General features: G+C 36.1%; 1 protein-coding gene across 5 annotated transcripts in view; it reads right to left on the minus strand.

Annotated features, from left to right (window-relative positions):
- Positions 1 to 19,680, minus strand: part of CACNA2D3 (calcium voltage-gated channel auxiliary subunit alpha2delta 3) — a 337,205-nt gene that overhangs the window by 222,986 nt on the left and 94,539 nt on the right. For all 5 annotated transcript variants that reach the window (XR_004308777.2, XR_001558078.3, XM_085516473.1 and 2 more), the window contains exon 4: positions 6,171 to 6,230. Coding sequence is in view for 3 of the 5 variants with exons in the window: in XM_085516473.1 (XP_085372599.1) it covers positions 6,171 to 6,230 (60 nt within the window). In the remaining 2 variants the exon portion in view is untranslated. The remainder of the gene's footprint in view (positions 1 to 6,170; positions 6,231 to 19,680) is intronic.

Raw genomic sequence — 19,680 nt, forward strand, 5'->3', positions numbered from 1 at the left:
AACTATATCTACCAGGAAGGCTCAGAAAGCACACCACTCTAGCAGACAGCAAATACACAGCTTTGATTATAGATACAGCTGAGCGTTTTCTGTGCAGAAGTCTCAGAAAATGAGGAAACAACATTGTGCATCATCTGCCGCTTGCACCAGCTGATATGAGATAAACATCCTCAATTAAAGGAGTGTTAAACCAGAGCTACAGTGAACCTCAATAGAAACAGTGCTGCACCTGATGCTCTCGGGGCTGCAGGGCCCAGCAGCAGCACAGCACTCAGCTCTTTTTTTCTAAGGGAAAGATGACCACTAAACTCAGTCCAGTTTCTGAGAAGCAAATCTTGACAACTAATTTGAACAACAACTGAAAGATATTTCAATCCAGATTCCTGCTTCCTGTCACCAACACGCCAAACCCCAACTTTTGGCATGTTTAATTTCACCTCACACAGTCATTCCTCCTTTTCTCTGGTTCTTTACCTGTCTCTCTGATGTGTCAGAATTGGAAACCGATAAGCTAAAGACATTTAAACACATCAGCTCTGTCTGTGGTGACAGGAAGAAGCTTCCCAGAGGTCTGTGGCAGCCTCCAGGAGCACTGTGCTACACTCCCTCATTTTGATGCAGCGTTCATCCCTCACTCAGTGAATACTTATTCTGCCAAAGTTCTCCCAAGCTCGTTTTTAAATTGTATTTGAACCTTACCCACTTATTCTCTGAGGGTTTCTTTTGTGTTTTAATGAAGCTCGTGTCAGACAGCTCCTCACTGTTTACATAATTGCTTTGCCTGACACTGGAGAGGGTAGAGAAAAGTTTAGGTTTGGGGGTTATTTTGTGTTTTTTTTTTTTTAAAAAAAAGGAGCTGAAAATGATTTCTCCATTTCATATCCACTGTGAGGTAAGGTAATGGTTTTTGAAAGACTTAAAAAAGATTACTGTCAGTACTCTTAAAACACAAAGCAATTAATGCTTAACATCTTTCCCTTTACACAGTACTTGTTTCTCCTTCTACAGCTTCCTTTCCTGCACTTGACAATCTATTGACATCTACTTCTTTTACTCCAAGGATGCTGCATTCTCCATCAGCCTTCCCTTGGCCCCAGCCCACAAACCTTGTTTTCTTCTCCCTTCTGCCTTCTGCTGTTCGTTCCCCATCCAGACCCACAGAAATGGGGCTGTGCAGGTGCTTCCAAAGACAGGGAAAGCCACTGCCTGGTTGCTCCCAATCACAGCATGCTCTGATCACGTGCTAATTCTGCTCTGGCAGTCACACTGGCAGAGTTGTTTGGGCACTTTTGAGAAGAATGCCGGGCTTTGGAAAGAGTACACTTTCTGAGACACCAGGAATTGTTAGTTTACCTCAAACTCCTTCCTTGTTGCAACAAATTTCAACCAGATTTTAGGGCTAACAACATCACCACATTAAGAATGCTTCATAAAGTATTATTGCTGATTTTCTTAGCCCACTTGCAGAAGCAAACATCTGCTTAATTTGGTTGACTGTTCCTAGCACGTATTATCTTTTTACCTGAACAGAATTGGTTCATTGCTCTACTGGTATAAGATAAAGACTTGCCTTGTAAAACCAATAAAAGAGAAAAATTCAGTGCTGCAGACAGTGAGTTGTATCAACATTCTAATGAAAACTTCTGTTTCACTTAAAAACTCAGTAGATGAATTTATGTGAACATGCAAGAATTTCAGCATTCATTTCTCTTAAACACAACTCTATTTCTTACAGCTGCTTACAGAAAGCATAAAAAGCAACCCAGAAACAGTTAATAATTTGAGTATGGGAAAGGAGCAGTGTGTATGCATTATACATGTGTAAATACTTTCTGTTCCACTTCTTTATTGCTGTTAGACCTGACCTGTGATTCTTTCTAGTATTAGAAAGTTTTTGTAGAATTGCACCAGAGGGGAAAGACTTGTGGTACAGCTTGGATCCATGACCTGGACCAAGCAGAAGAGATTCTGACCAGGGCCTCTGAGAAACAGAGTGACTAGCCTATCCTTTGGGCTCTTCCAAGTTGAGCCTCTCACAATCTTCTTTTGTAATTGTTTCACATCATGTATATAATTTAATATTCACAAGAGAAGCAGCTTAAACAGGCCTCATTTCTACACCAAGAGCCCCACCTATCTGATTATAAGTTGTTCTCAGGTTGAGGTTTCTGTTGCTCTGAAAATCTTTGGAATGACTCAGTGTTTAATTGGAGAACTTATAATTTCGAAAATGCTCTTGGGATGAGAAAGATATCAATGTTTTTTAATCATTTAGCCCCATAATTCACTGACGCCAGATTCTTGTGCTAATGTACTTACTGTAAGTTTTAATAAATATTATTAAATACCTAAGCATTTAAAATCCCTATAAATCAGGCTATAATAATTAGAATTTTAAAAATATAACAATAGTTTGGGTCATGCTTTTATGTCCACATTTACGCTCTACATCAAGTAGTCAAATTTAAATATTATTGGATCTCATGTTCCACCCTTTGAAATATACCAATGAGCTACCTACTAATATTATCTGTTGCAGAATTAGAGCCAGAAAGAAAGCTCTAATTGATGGCTATGGAAAGCTTGCTATATCCACAGGTGGTGTATGCCACATCCCTGAAGACTTTCAAGGCCATGCTGGACAGGGGTTTAAGCATCTAATCTAGCTATGGGTGTTCCTGCTCATTGCAGGGGGGGTGGACTAGATGACTGTTAATGGTCCCCTTCCAACACTAAGGATTCTACAACGCAATTAGGAGCTAACAACAGGCAAAAATCACACAAAGACGGACGTAACTGGTGCGTGTGGTGCTGAAAACCTGAGTCTCTAGGATTCTGTCATACGTTACAGATTTAAGAAAGGAATAATAAAAAGCAGCTTTATGCCATTATTCCTCTTTTTATCCCACCAAATTAACTTTAAGTGTATTCTAAAATGTAACCTTTTATTAAAAATTCTAATTGCTTAACCATCTTCTAGCCCTGTGACATAAAATTAAAATATGTCAAACATCTTAATGCATTGGTTCAAACCTGTCCTATATTATGTAGAACGTAAAACTACAGCACTCTGAAAATAAAACGTCTAGTACTTCAGGTTATGTCAATTACGGAATAGCCTTGATTCTTCTAAAAAGAAGCAAGCTTGCATTTATATTATCACATCACACCGAGAGAGAAAACTCAACTGCAGTGTATAGCAACTCTTAGTTAACATGGAAAATAAAAGCTGCTCTGCAAGTCTGTGCAATGAAGCCATCAGGAAAATGGACCGGTAGTCACAACAAAACATTTTTTAAACTTTCTCTTGTAATTGATATCAGAGGTATAAAAACTGATGAGGAATCATTTATTGTAAGAATTCTACTGAGGAAGAAAAAAAAAAACATGTTTAAAGTTTATAAGAAACAAAGTAAAAATATTCTAATAGATCCGTTCCACCAAAAAAGTATATTATGATTATATATAATGATCTGTTTTTCTCAAAAAAATATTTCTGACATAGAATACATCAGCAAACTAATCCAATAGTATAGTGCTTTGCAGTTAGATCCTGTATTTCTTATCATGTTAAAGACAAGATTCCGGATGAATGATGTATACTTCCCTGCACTTTAGACAGAGGCAAGACCAGAGACAGTATCCCTGTATAAAGATGAGCAATTCTTATAATCTGTACAGATTTCATAAGTCAACCTACCATAGTAATACAGATGGTAATATTTTACATCAGCAAATACATTATTTAACACAGACATAGTTATACCACTTTGTTGCCATTTCAACAGTCTTTAATTATACAAAATAGCTTGAAACCACAGCCAACGTTGAGAAAAACCCTGGTATGGGTTAAAGGCTGAAATAAGTGACATTTAGAACATAATTTCCTCATAACTTGCTACAAGTACAGATCTTAGTTTGATTCCCTAAAAGGGAAAAGAAATTCTGAATGTGAAGTGCTGCAGGTTGATGCTTTAGAGCCAGCTCTCATCAGTCCAATTTGGTCATTTCTCAGACATTCAGTGTATAATGTTGATGAGTCATTGTCACATCACCTACTTTGATTTATATTTTTCAATTCACTTGGAGTTCTGTGGGTTGTGTTTCTCTTTTTGTTTTGTTTTGTGGTTGTTTTTTTAAGCTATAAGGTTGTTTTTTGTTGTTGTGTCAATAGATTCAGGAGAGGACCTCATAGCTCTCTAAGCTTAGACAATTATACAGTATATTGATTAGAGTACCTATAGAATAACTAAGGACAAAACCAATGATCTTATAAAGAATAATAAAGTCAATAAAAATAAAAATAATCTTACCTCTCATCTCTATCATTTTTATATACCGACAGAACTATATTAACTATACAGCCTTCAAGACATAGGAAGAGATGTTGGGCCAATAAAAGGCACAGAAGCATTTCCTTAATGTGGTTTCTGAATTTTCAGAATACCTGAGCACACACAGAACCAACCGGCGCTGCATCACACACCACAAATGCAAAACACTTAATCCTGTCTTTCACACATTGACTGAGGCAATACAAACACTAGAAAGTCCCTCTTTGATAGTGGAATTATATAGAATGTGTACTATTTAAACTCTCTGTCCACCTCCGCAGGCTAGTGAAGTATTCTGGCCATTGTTTTATATTGAGCAGATGGTATTATGAGATTCTCGATAAAGAACAACAATCACTCAGCAAGGGTTGCAAAGGGGTCGCTGAAACCAAGATTAGCAATTGATTAGCTTTAATGGACCGTGACAGTAATAAACCACAGAGCTCTACACAAAGATTTGATTGTCCCATTAATGCTACTGACACAAATGGCTTCCTCAAAGTGTTAATATTTTCAGAGCCTCAGCAAATGAAGGACTTTGTCAAAGTGAGAATTATCCCACAGTGAAGATGTATTTACTGGAGATCTCAAAAATGAAATTAAAATCTTCTATAAAGCGTGTTCCTGATTTATCCAGACAAGAGCTTCTATTTCTTCAAGACATAAAGTTAAAAAAAACAGCACACCCTTAACAGTGTTGAATGTAATAGAGCTCCAAAGCACTGGAATATAAAAGTCAGTATTCACTGACCACAGCAATAATATGAATAATCACTTTCAGTGCCCTCATCTTCTCCTTACTCCAACATGCAGTGACAGATGTCAGCATCACAGTCTACTACACTCAACTTTTTATCCTTAGCTCTAAAGAGTTCATTCATGTTTTATTTGTTCTGCACAGAGAACAGTTACTTGAATCACATTCTCATTAAAATATTTTGTGATTATTGGATGTAACCATGGTAAATTCTGAGAACAGAACTTGTGTATTAACCAGCTAAACGTATGGGAAAGACTACCAAAAAAAAAAAAGTCTCTGCTTCTCTTCAAGATTAAGCTCAGAATTTCAATAGACACGTGGCTAATACTCACAGAAAGGTTTAAAATTGAATTGAAATAGATAAACAAAACTCCACCTAAGATGATATTCAAGAAACAGAGGATGTAGGAATTCATGAAAGGTATGAAGAACAATACTCATCTAACTCTTGAGCAGCATTGTCTCTTAAACTTCAAATTGTTAGATCATGTGGTTTTTAAAATAATCTCATTTTAATTGTTTTATTTAAGCAAAAGCTTTTCTCTCTAACAATTTCAATTGTGAGATGCCACCACTCCTCCTTGCCATATTAAACCTAAAGGCAATATTTGGAATCAATAGTCTGGCTCTGAGGGCTTCCAGGAAGGAAAAAGAATGCTGCCTGTTTTAGACAGGGATCCAAACATAAACCAATTGCATAAATCAAGGTCATGCTAATCCCATCCCAGTGGATCCCACCTCATCCGCAACTTCAGCTCCCTATTGAACAGTTCCTTGCCTGTACACTGCAAGAATGAAACATGCTGCTAATTACAGCTTGACCTAGGCAGACGCATAAAGAATAGAAATGAAATCTCTCAGAGTAAAACCCACCTGCTAGGTCTCCCAGCACACACCCTGAATCTGTAACCAATCAAAATGCTAAGCCAGCTTTCATTGGCTCCATCTCCTGTAGTCAGCATCCTTGTATCACTCACATACTTGGCTTTCTACAGCAGTTCAGTTCACACAAGGTACTATACAAACTTTTACAGTATACTCTTAGGATAAATATTGATAAATCAAATATTAATTACCTGTAAATCAGCATCAAACTCATGTTTCAGGTAAGCATCTTCTGCAGCCTCAACAAGACGCTGGAAAAAAAAAAAAAAAGAGGGAAAAAAAGCTGTATTTTTTGAATACTTGATAATGCATTTAAACTTAAGTGTTTCTCCCAGTATGACAACAAAACTACGACTGCTCAGCATCCCACAGCACCCATTCTGATACAATTAAAAACACAAAAGCAAACAAACAAGAACAAAAAGCCCACAAAGGTGTTTCAACACTCTGGACTTAATTCTGCATATAGGAGCCCTTTTCAAATCTAAAAAGTAAGTGGGAGGCATTTCCTAATACTGCTCTTGATTGCAAACAACTGAAATAAAAATATTTTTTAAATAACACAAATATGGAAGAATAGAAAATTTAAGATGTGGTTCATCTACTTAGTGTATTTCAAGTGTTGAACATACTACATTAATGTGGTGTGTAATCACAACAAGAACTTTCTGTTATGGATGTAATGTTTACTGAATGATAGTAATTTAGTTGTGTTTTTTCCTCTTAATACACAGAACTATGTACTGTGTTCTGTGCTACTTTTATTTTAAGGACAAAATAAGGTTTGTATTAGAACATAGCTACTTGAAAACTAATTCATACAGGAGTTTTGCTGCAGACATTCTCTTCTGAAAAACGATAATATCCTTTCTAGGATGTTCTCTCCAGGGTTCCTTTTAGTATTTTAACTCTAAATCTTCCTGCTTTTTATTTCAGTTAAATGAAAATTCATCAATGTACAACCCAAAATTAATCAAAGTGTGATTTGCCACGGAATATTTCAATCCATCATTTTTATTTTCTTTGATTGACCAGATACCAGTATGAACATTTATTTTCATATATACATATTTTTAATCACAAGGCAAGTGAGCTCAGTGCTGCTGTTCATGGCACTTAGAGTACAACTGTGTACCCTTCTGCTTTCTGTTTCACGCACACACTTTTATGAAGTCTTTGGATATAAATCAAAATGCAGTCAGAATTCACATCTATTACCATACAATTTAAACTATAATGAAAAATATCTCTGCTTGTCAATTCAGAATGAATAACTCTACAACAAAAAGTGAAAGTTTAAAGCAGATCCTTGTTGGTTAATTTTGCATGCAGCACAGGTCACAGCCTTGCCTTCCCCATCTGAGTCTCATCTCACAGCTTGCAAACTGTGTTCTGCCCAGAGGGGTTTTCACACCTTTTACCTTAGTGCAGTGTTATATGTCCCAGGAGAAGACAGAAAATTGAAACCCTAGCAATGCCCAGGTTGACACAGCAAGAGAGAAAAGACAAAGACCACAATGAACAGCTTCATTTGACTGCTTTGACCTTTAAAGTCCTGTCCCACGTAAGTCCAGCTGCTCTTAGTAAACTCTTCTAGCATACTCCAGAACAGAACTGAAACAGTTCCAATGCCAGCAAATTCAAACCAGAATCAAACTGAGAAGCATGCCGGCTCACCCTCCCACGGACGGAAAACAACATGTAACAATGCAACACAACATTACATGAGGGGAATGACACAGTACTGCAAAAAAAAAAAAAAACCATCAAGTTCTGTGGAACTGTCCCAACTGCTCCCATGCTGTGTGACTAACAAAGTCACACCCTTTAACTTGAAAAATCGTTGAATATTAATTTGACCCACTTTTTTTTGTTTTGCTTTTAGAATTAAAAGGAAGTAATAATAATAAAAGTAGTACTCCAAACTATTTTTACAGAATCATAGAATGGCTTGGGTTGGAAGAGACCTCATTTAGAACACTGAGGCTTACACATTTCATTGATCTCAGAAGCCCACCTTTAGCATGGCAGTGATCTGATGATGATATTTAACAAATTTAGTCTTCATTTCTTAATTAAAAAGAAGACATTTTATGTAAAATAAATACTCCACTGCATTTCCAGAGATATGCATCACTTTATAGAAGACCAAGAGTTGCATTACTACTCTGTGCACATGTCATAAACTGTGAAGGATTTTCTAAATGCAGTAGATCTAAATGTGAAACAAAGGCAAAAAAAAGGGGAAAAGGGACGTGTTTCTCTTTCTGTGCTGAAACACACAACAAAAGAAAAATTATGCTAGTATTTCATGAGATATCATTACCTGGAGGGCTAGAAAAATAATTCACAGCTTCATACATAGTTTGAATCGATCCCAATGTGTTTCAATTACATTTTTGCCACAGTGAAATAAATATAAACTAGAATTTATACCCACATGTAAGAAACAGCTAGAGAAGCATAAGGTGAGTAATAGCAAAAGCAACTGGTAAGTAGGGCAGCACAGAAATGAAGTGTACCAATTGATACTCTATTGATTTTTCATTTAAATTTTAGTTGCTGTATTTGTATGTAACTTTTTTCAACATTCTCCATAGGAAACAGTGCAAATAAAAGCAATCAGTCTATAAACTCATTTCCTTGGACAGGCAGACACAAACATACATGCACACTATGAGCTCCACCCTTACAAAGCTAACAGGAACACTTATATTTTGTTACACTGAACGTAGACAACAAACTACTACAACAAATGTAGTAGTCTTTAATAGCAAAGGTTGCTTTAAATTTCACAGCACCATCAGAAAGAAATTGTAAGAAATCAGAGAGCAATAAAATTCATATAAATAACACTGCAACGTTCTTATTCTATGGCCAATGATAACCTTCTAAAATATTTTCATGACTGAACAGTTATTTAGCAAAGACTGCTCAACATTTTGCATGATTAGCAATTTTTAAGTTAATAGTTAATAATGACACTCTTAAGACAAATGCCCATATATTTTTATTAAAGTAAACACGCTCTAAAATCAGTGTGAGAGCAAATAAATGCTCACCAAGCTGTGGTTATTCTGAAGGGAATTGTGAGTTATCTATATAAATTCACATTAAATGAATTACAAACACCAAGTGAGCTATTGTTGTAGTTAAACAATATAAGGGTATATATAATTTAAAATTATCTAGCTTAGTATGTGGAAAGTTGTTTGCATGTGCATGCACATGCAAGTCAAAGGCTTCATATAATACTTAAAGAGCAGTTTTCACACTATATGGCACAGTTTATGTGAAGCACCACACATTAAGGAACTGATTTCTATAATTTCCAAATATATACATGGCAGAAAGATGAACTCACTTATCTAGAATATGAAAATGCAACACAAATAAGAACAGGGCGTAAACTAGAGAATGGAGCAAATATCACTCCCAAAAAACACACCAAAATGATCACCAAATTACAAACCCAAAGTTGGATATTTTTAGTACTACTTGTACCACAAATAACATAAAGCAGTTTTAGAGGGAAAAAGTTTTTCCTCAATGATGTTAAAAAAAAATTCCCCTGGCTATCTCTGAACAGGATTGTTTGTTTGACAAAGGTGAATGAGACAGAATAGGTAGGGAAAAAGTAGAAGCCAACAGAAATTAGGGTAAAAGTAGAACAGATAGGAAAAAGGTGAAAATAAGTGAAGAAAGAAGAAAATTTCAATTCTTAGGAAAAATGAAAGAAATAGAGCAGAGGGCACCTGTTTTAACTCCTGAGCACTAAACTTAACCATAAAAGCTGCCTGATATTATGTTCCTTTCTCTCTTCAGCTATCAAAATTGGAAGAAACACATTTCCATTTGATTGATTCCTTTCTCTTTTCCTAAGGTAAACCACTTGCCACACAGAGCCAGAAATGCAGCTAGAAATTCCTTCCTTCTCCAAATCAAACTGCCACAGACTTCAAAGGAGAACAGAAGACTGTTCTACTATACTGCTAATACCACTTTGGTACTGATACCATTTTAGTCCATCACATTAACAGTTTATATTCCATGACATTGAGATAAAAAACTCACTTCAAAACAGTGAAAAATGCTATATTATGATATTTAAACACAAAGCAACTGGATATGAAAGATCAACCCCCTCAATGGTAGATGCTCCTTTGCTCAGTCCTCACTGCTGGCCAAGAAGCCAACATTATTTCTGCCTGTTAAATCACATTAGACGCCTTCTACCAGGACAACCTTCCAAATTCACTAGACTATGTCTTAACTACTTCAGTACATTATGCAAATCTGGAGGCTGCAAGAATTCCAGGTAGGATACTTTAAATCAGGGGGAAAAAAAAAAAGAAAAAAAAAAAGAAAAAAAAAAGGCAGTAAAATGAAAATTAATCTCATTTCCTTCAAGAACTTAATTCTTACATATTTTCTTCTGTTACATTACCAAACAAACAAGAAAAAAATAAAAATTTAAATTTAAAAAAATCCAACCAAACAGCAATCCTCTATAATGGGAAACACTGATAAGTACTAATAGTAATCCTTTTTCAGGTGAAGTACTGTGTGTAACTTTAATAACCTTATTATTGATTTGAACATCAAATTTCTAATCAAAATTAACAGTAATTGAGCTGTGAACATGCCAAAAATACTTCCTAAAGTGCAGCTACATAATTATTTAAAATGCAGTTCAACAGTTGAGTATAGTCCTCAGAGAGAAATCAGAACTTGCATTTCAATCATCAGAGCAATTTTCTTCACTGGCTCCTTCATTAGAAGATTATGTTGTTCACGTGGGAACATTCAGTAATAGATTACCAAACCATTAAATACTACCCAGTTACCTTCCTGTGAATTCCTAATTTTGGTGTTCATTTCAGAAGTGAAAATGGACTTTCTTTCCTGGAAGCCTTTGAAGGTGCAGGTACTTTGATAACTTCTGAAAAAGGTTTGGATGTTTTGGAAAACAACGAGATTTATTATTGTGATAGCCTATTACCTATCAGCTTAGGTAATAACTCCAGGACCTGGAGCATTTCTTTTATGAAGAAAGGCTAAGAGACCTGAGACTGTTCAACCCGAAGATGAGAAGACTGAGACAAGGTCTTATTGAATAAATACCTAAAGGGAGGGTATCAAGAAGACGATGCCAGACTTTTTCCATTGGTGCCCAGTGGAACCAACAAGGGGCAGTGGGGACAAACAGGAACACAGGAAGTTCAGTCAGAAGGTGAGAAAGAATTTCTTTGCGAGTGTGACAGCACTGGAATGGGCTGCCCAGAGATAGTGAAGATACTCAAAACTCACTTTCCTGTGCAACCTGCTTTAGCAGGGTTTTGGACTTAATGATCTCCAGAGATCCCTTCCAACCCCTGCAATTCCGTGGTTCTGCAAGTTCCGTACATCCACCAGAGTTCTGAAGTTTGCTTCTTTTATAGTTTCTCTTAGTGGAGAAGGCAAAAAAGCTGTCAGAGAACATTTGGTGGTGCTCATCAGTAACCCTGTTATTTTCTTTGCTCAAAAGCAATAGCATATAGCAAGCTGATGAACGCTTCACAGATTGTTTCTTCTTGTATTAATCAGAGCAGGGAAGTGGACCAAAGAAAAGTTTCTTTTCAGAAAGTACAGCAAAACATATTATTTCACTGTTTTCGTCAGTTACATGGTATTTTCTCTGAGATTCTATCACTAAAATGGCTGCTGCTGGGCCTACAACACTGAAAATTTAGGCTGTTATTTTGATGTTAAACTTCTAGTTCTTGTGGCATGAGACAAATACCAATCCTGCAAATAATATGATACCAAAAAAAACTACTTTAAGATTATCAGCTTCAATTCTAACAACTCACTAGGTAATGATCAGTCACAGTAAGTGATGCATCAATGCACAATCAAAGCATAAATTATAAATTAAGAAAAAAATAAGTTAAAAGCTTAGAATATGCAATTACTGTAAATAACTTAAATTATCCCCATTTATTCATTCAAGGCTGCAGGATTTCCAAGTCGATGGATGCTAGAGTGTTGGCTAGGTTTTTGTTTGTGGGGTTTTTTTTTTGGTTTTTTTTTTTTGTTGTTGTTGTTTTTTAAGCAACAAAAGCTACAAAGAGCTCAGTTTGACAAGGAGCTAGACAAACAGCGATGAAACTGTAAATGGATTAGTTATGATGAAGTAGATAGGACTAGGCACTACGCTAAGGTGTTTCTGCTCTATGTGGAAGAACTAAATGAATCCAACTGTTTTGCTCTGTTCCCTACCTTTTGCTTCTCTCCTCATCTCTGCACTAAAGCTCACTTGCCTCAAGAAAATTCAAGTCCAGCTTACAATCCGTGGTCCACTTCAGCAAAATCAGCAGTGATATACCTTCCTCCTAGTTTCCTACCAGATTCTATGACACAATAAAAGGTCCACTAGATTTATCACTTAAAACAAAGGTCAGTTTCAGAGTCTGCAGGACCTATTTCAATTCCCTAGCCCAGCATTCAATCACGAGACACAGAGACTTGTCTTTACTTTACTTTCAACCTAAGCTCTGAAAACAGGAGTTATCACTCTTTCTCAAGGTTAATTGCACTGTTACTGACTTTCCACGGGGTCTGGATTTCAACTGCCAATAGACTAAAAATACTAAATAATAAATAAATAAATAAATAAATAAAATTTAAACAGTTTTTTACTAAAGATCTCCCCGACTCCCTGCTGCAAGCAGAACAGGTGATAAAAATGCTCTAAGCTAGATATTAAGGTGAGTAGAGTATTACTGGAAAGGGATGAACAAAGAAACATTTCATGAAGTAAGACGGTAAGATGCAACAGATGGAGGTAATTTGAAAGTGAGATACAGAGGGGATACTGTAACAAACATTCCACCTTTCCTAACAACCGAGCTGAGAAGCTAAACAAATCAAATGTTTGCATTGTTATGGTCCTATATTTTTACAACAAAAACATCAAGTTAGAAACTTCAATCACAGCTATGAATGTAAAGCCAAACTCATAAATACCAGAACACATCAGAATGAAACTGTCTGTATTTCAGTCCCAGTAGTACCATACTATCACTATCAACGTGATAGTGCATGACTTTGTTCACATGATTTTGTTTGATTAGAATACTGATAAATGTTGAGACCTTTGCAGTCCTCATAGACCAATGGCAGCAGGTGTTCATTTTATACAAACCAGAATTGGACCATACAATCATTCATCTCAGACTTAGAAATTCAGTGTTACATCTCAGGTTATACAGGCACAGATTGCTTGGCAGACTTCAATACTGAAGTGTACTCATTCTGTCTTCAATCATAATCATGATTTAATTCTGTTCCTTTCATACTTGATCACAGTCTAGACATACTCATATTTCTTTTCCATCCCTCCTTCTATATCCTAAGCTCAGTATGTTCACATGTGCTCCCCAAACTCCAGTACTAAGGTTTTCCATACTATTCTCTAGCACTTAACATATAAACTCTAGCTCCCATGCTACCAAACATTCTCTTCATGACCAGTAATTTCCAGGCCACTGACAATATCTCATTCCTAACCCTGCCAACAATAACTTCCATTTTTTCATGTTCCTGGGTATACAGCCTCACTGGCCACACCAAGAGTATCTCACACCATATTTCTAAATCCCAGAGCAGTCCAATCCAGTTCCCAGCATCTCCTCAAACTATCTCATTATTTCCCATTCTCCTGTCCTCAGCCTCTCCTGTGCCCACTGATTAACTTCTGTTGCTGCTGACTCATTTTCTAGCGCCCTCAAACACAGACAAAAAAGATTAGAAATCTATGTTTTTTAACCTTCTTAATCTCTATTCTGTGCTTAGTAGGCATGTGGACACACTGACAATCTGCCAGTGAACACTTCATTTCCAAAACCTGCTGCTGTTTCAAGCTAAGATGGACTAACGGTGCCATTGCTCGACTACGTTCAAGTTACATTACGTATTGAAAAATCACAGTGTAAAGAATTTTCAGTGATTTTACTTATAGATAGTTTTGTTCGATAGGTTTCTAATGGCCATATGCCTCTATGAGCAGATTTTCCAAATGATAACTTGATCCAGCTGGAACAGATTTTCAAAGAAAGCCTTGTGTTTCAAAGAAAGCCACATCCCTGCCAACTTCAAGAGTTGGTTCTCAAGCATAGGAGTGTTACAGACTTAATGAAAAGAACATCAGAATTATTCTAAAAAGAGTAAGCGGATGCAGTTTTGCCTACTTTCTTTCCTGGAAACAGCTGAAGTGCAAAGATAAGATTCCAAACTCTTTTTCTTTAAACCTCCTGAAAGCAAGTTATTTTTTTGAGACTAAAGACCACATTTTATCACTCTGAAGACTTGATGGAGTGAAGATTCTGGTATTAATTACAAATGTAGCTTCAGACTAGGAGATAATTTAGTCTTTCATAATTTTGTATACTCTGTCAGCTTCGATAAGAAAAAGAAAAAAGGCTGTACTGAAGCACTCTATTCACAGATTTATCCAGCTGATTAATCCCGAGATCCTACGTCCACACTCTTGGTAACCAGACATTGGTATTTTGACCAAGAAAGATTTTTTTTAATATGGAAATATGAAATAATGCTGAATTCTCAGAAAAAAATAAGGGCAAAATTTTCCTCAAATACAGCTTATACAGAGATTATCTCTACACACACAAACACACGTACCCCAACTGCCTGTACTTCTAAGAAGTAAAAGAAGTCAATTTAAACTTGCATCCTTACTGTATTAAACCGTACTTGTAATTAAATGAACATTTGCAAATTTCCAAACCCAAAGGAAAGGCTGAGTTGCACAGTGTCAGAACCTTATCTGCTTTACTTTGTAAAGGGAATGAGTTCAATTCCAGTGGGTTCTTTGTTTTTCTTATGTCTTGTAACTTGTATTCTCCTAGTAACTAAACGATTGCTATACTTTCATGTCTTAATTAGTTTTTATCAGTCATTCAGCATTTAATTAATGCACAGTTTTATTTGGAAAATGAAGTAAAATACGCAACACAGCACCTCATTTCCACTGACATGTCTCTAGATTACTCTGTCACCTAGGGAACTAACTTCATAGAACATTACCATTTTTAACCTTTTCCTTGATAGTCCAAATATTCCTGAGTGCATTAGGGGAACAGAACAAATGTTCACATTGCTAACACCTGCAGATTCAAAAGGGACAAGCAAAGACTGTGATGCAACTGACAAATACCTTATGTTTGCAGAGGTAGTGAATATTTTATTACAGTAATTTTCCATTTAATTTGGTTAATAAGTGTACACCACAGTCCAATGCGACTGAAGAAGCTTCTCCCACTGGTTGAAGGACTGGCAGTCCCACTCATATCTACAACCAACAACTCTACTCCAACCTTTAAACTCTGTGCAAGAACAAAAACATCAAAATCAGTGTTGCTACAGCTTAGACTCCCAGGATCTCTGATCATGAGAAACCTGTGCAAAACAATTTTTCCACCAACAAAATGTGAAGCCCCCAAAGGCCTGTGGTACTCATACTCCTTATTTTTTCAGTCTTTCCAGTCTAAACCACAAAAACAAGACACACAAAGGAGAGAAAACACTGAATTAACTCTTTTTTCCCCCAACACAGAGGTATGTTTCCCACATGTTAAATCCTTATTCTGTAAAACTGTCCATGCTTGGAAGGTCGTGGACACCTTGATTTTTGTACACTGCAACAAATCTATACCACACACTTGCAGTAATTTGGTCAGGGTCAGGTATGAGAACAGGCTGCATTTCCTCCAGCTCATGGTCTACATGGTGATGGAATGAGAGTGCCTTAGGTAAACATGTAGGTCCAGCCTTAGATGTCACCTCCGTGTAACCCCACTGATATCATCGGAAGGGATGTTGAGATAAATATTTGTGCAGAGCCAGATTGTGAAATCTCTCACCCACTGGTTATGAAATCTGTTAGGCAATCTCTCTTGAAGACTTCTGCAGTACACTGGCCTTTTAAAAAGACTCTTTCATGACCTTTAAGCAGTAATAATCTATTAAAGAAAAATAAATTTAATATAAAAGTGATTTGTAATAACTGTCACTATTGCCGCATAGACTAAAGCGACTATTTTCTACAACAAAAACAATCACTGTTTTTAGTACCTGGGGAGAGAAAGATTACTCAAATCTGGTTTTTGTCACAGATTTTAGGAAAGACAAAGAACTCTCCCACCTTTCTGAATGAGTTCTTGTCTGTTGGAATTTTTTTTTCCTGTTTCTGATACATGACCACCCATATAAACAGTAAAAGGCCATATCAGTTATGTAAGTAGTAATAAACAGAAATTAAAATTACAAGAGACAAAAATAAAAACAGAGCAATGATGTCTTGCATCAGAAAATTTCCTAACGTTCTACTATAAATATCAGCAGGAGATATGAAATAAGAATTGATTGAGAAGCCTTGAAAGGAACATTCAGTATAATAATGACATTTTTTTCCATATTCAAAGTACTCTGCAAGCAGTACCTGAATCTCTTTATAGATATCAGTGCACTGAGTAAAAAAATGAGTACGATAATGTCATTGTGGTATATTACTCAACCAGCAGAGGCTTTTTGAGTTGTTAAAAGATCATAATTCATATTGATTTTAGTAGTTAGCCCTGATATGATCCAATACCAACTGTCAACAAAATAACTTCTCTAAGAGGAGATATTTCCTTTTTACATTCAGAACAACACATGCAAGACAGCCATAGTTTGTATTTTGTCTTATCCTTCTATGCAAGAAATTCATTCAAAGAGCTTTGAAATGCAAGCTTTTGTCAAAAAGCTGTTTGCAACTTGCACGTTAGCAATGTCTTTATCATCTGACCGTCAGGTACGAACCAGACTGCTCAAGCATTAACAAATAACCTCTATTTAAACACCTCTCTCTCTCTCTTTTTTTTTTTTTTTTTTAACTGCTCTGCAAATATTCAAAGAGTGACTGAAAATTCAAATTCACCTCATCCTTTAGAAAGGGAAAGTACTGCTGCAGAAATGAGATGCAGGTTTTCCCCCACTCAAACTGGATCCATATTTTGGAAAAATTCAGTTTGAAGAGATTATAGTTCATGTTCTTCTCTAAAACAAGTTTACATCAAAACATATGGAGGTTCAACACTGCTCAAGTACTCTAGGAAAGCCCTGGCTTTCTGTGGTATGATAAACTACATCTGTTTTAAGAGCCCTGTTGGTCTCCCAGAATCTGAATACGAGCAGGTAAGTAAACACAAACAAAGCACTGCTTCCATTACTTGGGTAAAATTGCTTCATTTTCTCATTACAATGTGCCACATGGGTAGAACTCTTGAATTATACCAAATCTATGTCAAACACCTGAAATGAGGAGCTACATCACACAGGCATCCATCTTGGAGTTTATCATAGCTACTGATAATGATACTGAGTGATTAGATTTTAAAAAGAGCCCTGTGGCTTATTGTTCCCACAAAATCATCCCCAAATTACAGAAAAGAATAAAATGGGAACCTTTGCATTTATCTCTCATTTCAAAGTACTGTTAAATAAGAGCATGTATCCGGATTTTTTTTAATTTTTTTTTATTTTTTGCTCTGGCATTTAGAAATGTTTTGTTTTTTTCAAAATTATTTTTAACATGACAGATCTTTCAGGTTCTCTTACATTCTGGAAAACCGACAAGGAAATGTAACAAAAGGATGTGTCATTTTCAAGATACTTCTCGTATATTATTTACTAAGAGCTTCAAAAACTACTCATACTTTTTGCTCTATAAAATTTGTATACATAAAAATGAGTATACTGCACATCTATACTGACAGCATGTATAACACACACAGATTTACAAGAGAAAATACAGTTTTTAACAGTGAGCTTACCATAATTCCTACTCTTTTCATGATTCTGTACGACTTTCATTTTTTGTGCTGAAACCATAGTGTTACATTGCTAAATTTGTATGTAAATTTATTGCTTCACTTTTAACTCAGTAACATAAAGCCATTAAGAAAGACGGACATACTATTACTAACTTCCCTAAGGTTTCTAGACTGCTCAGGTATCCCCTGACCTAACTAAAAGCAATTGTTTGGGTCTGGCAGAGTCCTGTCCCAACACACAGCCTTTCCATGCAACCTGCTTGAGCAGAGAACAGGATGGCATCTTTTCAGCACTGGACTCTCTGTAAGGAGGCTCCAGTGCAACAACATCTGAGCATGGAGAATTTATCCCAGCTTTGCTGCATGGTCACTCCCTCACAGCAGGGTTGCTGGGGCGGACTGGAAGAAGAAGAGTTCAGTACAGGCCTTGCACAAAGCATGAGCTGCCTGGCCAGTGAGGAGGACAGACACACATCCACAGCTGGGATTGTCGCACCATTGTTGTTGGCATCATATCAGTACCATCCTCAGCTCAGCTAAACTTATAAATAGCTGCAAGTTTTATTTCTTATGGTAAATAGTTTCATTCTTGGTTACTATCTAGTCAATGGTTTAATATAGTATGCTAGCCTTCTAAATATATATGAATAAGAGTAGTTAAATATGATTGCAAATGTGGAGACTTCCTAAAATTGAAATATTTCTACTGATACTCTCTCCAATCTGGAAATAAGCTACTAATTAATTAAAACAAAAAAAATATACATCCAAAAACATTTTTGCAGGTCTTCAACAAAGGCAATCCTTTATCTCCAGTCATTTCTTAACAGTAATTTACAAGAAAATAAGCTGTGCTTTGCTGGGATCCACTTGAACACGTGGAGAGGAAAATCAAATACTGCAGTATGAATGTTTGGCTACTTAGTGCGTTATTCCTATGCACTTCATTGTGCTGATTGATGAACATAGCAACCTACTGATCTGATGTACCACACCCTAACAACATCTCCAAAGCCAAAATACTTAAAGCATCAAAACTGAAACACAAGTAGCTCATGCTTATTAACAGTCTACTTGAGACATACTCCTTCTCCACTGTTCTCTCTCCCAAGATTTGTAATTTAACAGTCCTCTGTCAAGAAAAAAAAAAAAGCATAACTTTGTCATCCTTCAACTTTCAAGCACATGTTGCTTTTGTCCTCTATCTATAAATCAAATATTTTTTATTATTTAGCATAGGAATAAAATCTGTTTGTTGTATGTAACATTTACTGGAAATCAAACAGCTCAGAATTTTGGGGACAAAGACTGCCACCTTTTGGCAATAGTCTGTAACAAAGTCTGTTTTTTTTACACAAATTAATGATTTAGTAAACATTATTTTATATACTTATATTCAGAAAAAATAAATAAATAAATAAAGCTGAAGAACAAAACAAAGTTCAGCAGAAAGCATCCTGAGAAAAACGCACCACCAGAGCTGCTTTGTGTAGTGCAACATACCTTTCTTTCACCCACAGCACTGATTTAACCTACAAGTAGGTCTGCTTTACATGTGAGGTCAGAAAAATGATTAACAAGCAATTGTATCATCGTGCAAGTAAGTTATTGCCAATCCTAATTCTGATATTTCCAGTATTTTCAGTGCTTCACCTTGGAAATAAAACTTTTCATTTTGGAAATTGGGATATATGGTTTTTACCTCATTTATATATCAGCTCTCGATGTCTATCATTTGGTACAGTTACAGTGGCGTGGTTCAATAGAAAGAACTTTACACCAATATTTTGCCACTGGAACAAAGTAACCATAAAAGAAGACTGAG

The sequence above is a fragment of the Coturnix japonica genome, chromosome 15 (genome assembly GCF_054131305.1).
Source record: "Coturnix japonica strain WE chromosome 15, WE-NBRP24, whole genome shotgun sequence".
In the NCBI taxonomy this organism is placed as follows: Eukaryota; Metazoa; Chordata; class Aves; order Galliformes; family Phasianidae; genus Coturnix; species Coturnix japonica.